This window comes from Sinocyclocheilus rhinocerous, unplaced genomic scaffold (genome assembly GCF_001515625.1).
Source record: "Sinocyclocheilus rhinocerous isolate Xijiao unplaced genomic scaffold, SAMN03320098_v1.1 scaffold1639, whole genome shotgun sequence".
Classification (NCBI taxonomy): Eukaryota; Metazoa; Chordata; class Actinopteri; order Cypriniformes; family Cyprinidae; genus Sinocyclocheilus; species Sinocyclocheilus rhinocerous.
Window position 1 is genome coordinate 191,131 of NW_015632472.1, and position 3,328 is coordinate 194,458.

The 3,328-nt window shown below is 38.9% G+C and overlaps 1 protein-coding gene across 1 annotated transcript in view; it reads right to left on the bottom strand.

Moving 5' to 3' along the window:
• The window catches only part of LOC107742532 (lymphotoxin-alpha-like), an 11,055-nt gene that overhangs the window by 5,157 nt on the left and 2,570 nt on the right, over positions 1–3,328 (bottom strand). The window contains exons 2-6 of the mRNA XM_016555538.1: positions 1,190–1,225; positions 1,073–1,106; positions 922–987; positions 539–773; positions 388–463 (exon numbers count right to left, since the gene is read on the bottom strand). Coding sequence (XP_016411024.1) covers positions 388–463; positions 539–773; positions 922–987; positions 1,073–1,106; positions 1,190–1,225 — 447 coding nt within the window. The remainder of the gene's footprint in view (positions 1–387; positions 464–538; positions 774–921; positions 988–1,072; positions 1,107–1,189; positions 1,226–3,328) is intronic.

The window sequence follows — 3,328 nt, forward strand, 5'->3', positions numbered from 1 at the left end:
TATATATATATATATATATATATATATATTCAGCTTATAATAGATAAAAGATAGATAACAACTTGTTTACAAGCATCTGAAACATGTTTTCTTAAATAATAATAATACTTCTTAAAATAAAACATGATTAAAAGAGAAATGGCATCTGATCTGAGGGTCAGATTTCAGCAATACATGCTAAATATATATTATTCACCTGCAGAAGTAAAAAAAAAAATGGCCTGCAAATTTTCCTTTTTGGGTGAAGTATTCCTTTCATGTGTTCTTGACTTACTGTGGTGCTAAAATACCTCAGTACTGAAAGATGCTTTGAAACTTGCTCCATCATGGATATAAAACAAAGAAAAATAAACCTGACCAAAGCTGGTGACTATGCTTTATAATCACATCTTTAAACAGCTGGAAGATGCCTCCCAGGTAGCTGTTGCCCCTCCACTGGGATTTATTGGGTGCGCAGATAAACCTACAGTAAAGATATTCATGAGCTTCAGCGCTTGCAGCCGTGATCTGAAGCGATGTGTGGTGTGCTGTGGAGTACCTGGAGCTCTGCATCAGCTCGATGGCCTGTGAGCTGTACCTCTCCGTGCACTGCATGACCTGATGCTTGAAGAAGTTGCAGTTCTCCAGGTGAGCGATCTTGGAGAAGATGTAATAGTGTCCGTCCTGCTGGATGTACAGGCTGTTGTTCTTGTACTCCAGACCCCTCATGAACACCGGGAAGCTGTCGGCTCTCCAGTGCAGGACACCGTTCCCGCCGGACGCGGGCGAAGCGACTACACAAACACACACAAACATCATGCAGGAACCAGCTGCAGTACTTTTAGCAATATAATGGTTGATGCATATGAAGAAAAATGGGGGGGAAAAAATCATGAATACACTAAAAGTAACATTCGACTGTGTGTAGAAGGTGTTTCATACTTTGCAGAAATGCTGCCGGTTTGCTCTCAGCTTTGGGAAGTTTCGCAGGCAAAGCTTCATTAAAATCTGTTGAGAAAACAAGCCGAATGAACGCTGAACACATCGTGAAGAGCAGCGCTTCAGTGCTCTGACTGTGTGAGTGTTTACCAACCTTGTGAACTTCTGGGAAACGGGTACTTCTCTCCCTGCGGATAAATATTTACAGCAGCGTTAATATGATCGTCTAACACACCTTTATATACAGACCTGCGTAAAAAAATATACTCACTTTTATATATTCCACTTTCTGGATATCGGATGTTGTCTAGAAAAGAAATTGAGAAAATATTTGATGTTTTTCACATATTTTTCCTATTACGTTTTGGCATTTCACATGTGTATATACAAAGAAAATGAAGGCCTGTTCACAGCCGTGCGAACGAATGGCTGTTAATGCGTCTGCTTCAGACTGAAACAAGTATTTGTGTGTCATCAATGCATCTGATTTTGAAGTGTTCTAACCTCTTTTTAGTTGCACAGCTAAATAAAACCAGCCAACCAATAGGATTCGCGCTTTTAGTCACATGCTCAGAGTCATAGCCGTTACAGTGAGAAGCAGGGCTGTTCGATTCTGAAATTTTTGGATTCGAGTCCGATTCTTGGTTCTTGGGATTCGATTCAATGTTGTTTTCAATTCTTTTTCGATTCTTGTCTTTTAGATTGAAGGAACCTCTCGCCATGACTGCAGGATATATAAAGGTCGTAGAAAGTAGCCTTCTCATAATATATAGCTTTACTTGCTTTATAAAATGACGATACATTTCTATAGCTCTGATTGATTTTTAAATTGTAATTTTGTCTGCATTGCCCATGAAATTAGTCATAGCCCACAGCTCATCAGTGGACATGTGTTTATTACATGAATGGAACAAGACATGAAGCGTTTAAAATACATGTGCACAGTTCAGCTGAATGCACTGTATGCTTTGCACAAAATTAACAAACTTTACACTGAAACAAAATAACCAGAGTATTAACAGCAACACTGATATAAGAGCCCGTGGATGGCTGTTTGAAAACATGCACATGTTGTTTATCATCCTGCGTGTCAGAAATGAAACATTAAGTCCAAAGTATACTTCGGTTAGATTCCGCATACAGTGTGCGTGATGCAAATTTCGTCACCATAATAGTATGTGCACCATTCAGTTCTTGTAACCACGCATACTTCGCACACACAGGTCGCACATGCACACTGAATTTGCTTTGCAGTAATCAGTTGTTCCACAAGGTGGCAGCACTGGAAGAAAACGAAACACAAGAGACGGAAAAACTGCAATAAAAGTAGACGCCTGCATTGACAAGCGCTTGTGTGAGAGAGTTATGAGAGAGCCCAGCTTTAGTTTAAAAGAGTACAAAGATGTTTTTTTCGCTCGTAACTTCTGGAGAAAAATACAGCAGACGCTGGACAAAGATGAAGCTTTCTAGAGTCGATCGCCTGTGTTCGTGTGCGCTATCAAATGGATAATACTTTGAAAGGTTACGCGTTTGACTGTTGCTAGTGTACATGTATAAAAATACTTTGAGCTTTTTACATAGTGGTTTATGTCCTGGAGCAACCAGGCTATTTTGGCCTTTCTAAAAGCGCCATCTACTGTCAGAGAGTGACAGTGTATATTCATTCAGCCTGCCTTTTGTTAACGCATTGGTCTGAACAGACAAAATCACAGTTTTTGTGTCAAACATTAGCACTAATTTGCAATCATTTTGCTATCACTAATCAGCTATTTTTTGATTTTCTAGATACCTAGAGCTTACAATTGAACTTTTTTTCTGGGGGAAGGTGAGTGAGGGTATGCAAGAATCTATTGTTTTAACGTTTTTATCAAAACTGACTTATTTTAAAAAGCCTCCCAGTCCTATAAGATCCGTTAGTGGTTTGTAGGACCATAACACACTGTTATTAGTTTTAATATTTATCAGAATGAACACCAATTGATTTTAGTGCATGGAGCTTAATCGTGTATTTCTAATGCCTTTTACTGTTTGTTATTTCTGTATAATGTTTTTTTTTTTTTTTTGGTTTTGAAAATGTCACAATGGCTTGGGTGTCTGGCCTGGGTGTAAGTGTGCAAACCCTTATATATGTTTACAGGAAATCTACACACTAATCCAAAACCATGAGCAATATTCTGCGGGGGTTGTGCAACCTAGTGGTTAGCGATCTGGGCTAGTTACCAAAGGGTTCAGACCATCAGCAAAAAGGTCAAAGCAGAGTGAGATTATGAGACGTTTGGCAGCATCCAAAAAGAGAAAGATGGGAACATGCAAGTATGCTCCTTCCATCTCTCCAGAAGTCCTTTATTGTCAAAAATATTCAGTGTATTGTATATAAAAAAAAATATTTTTCAGTTTTCTGAGGGGGTGG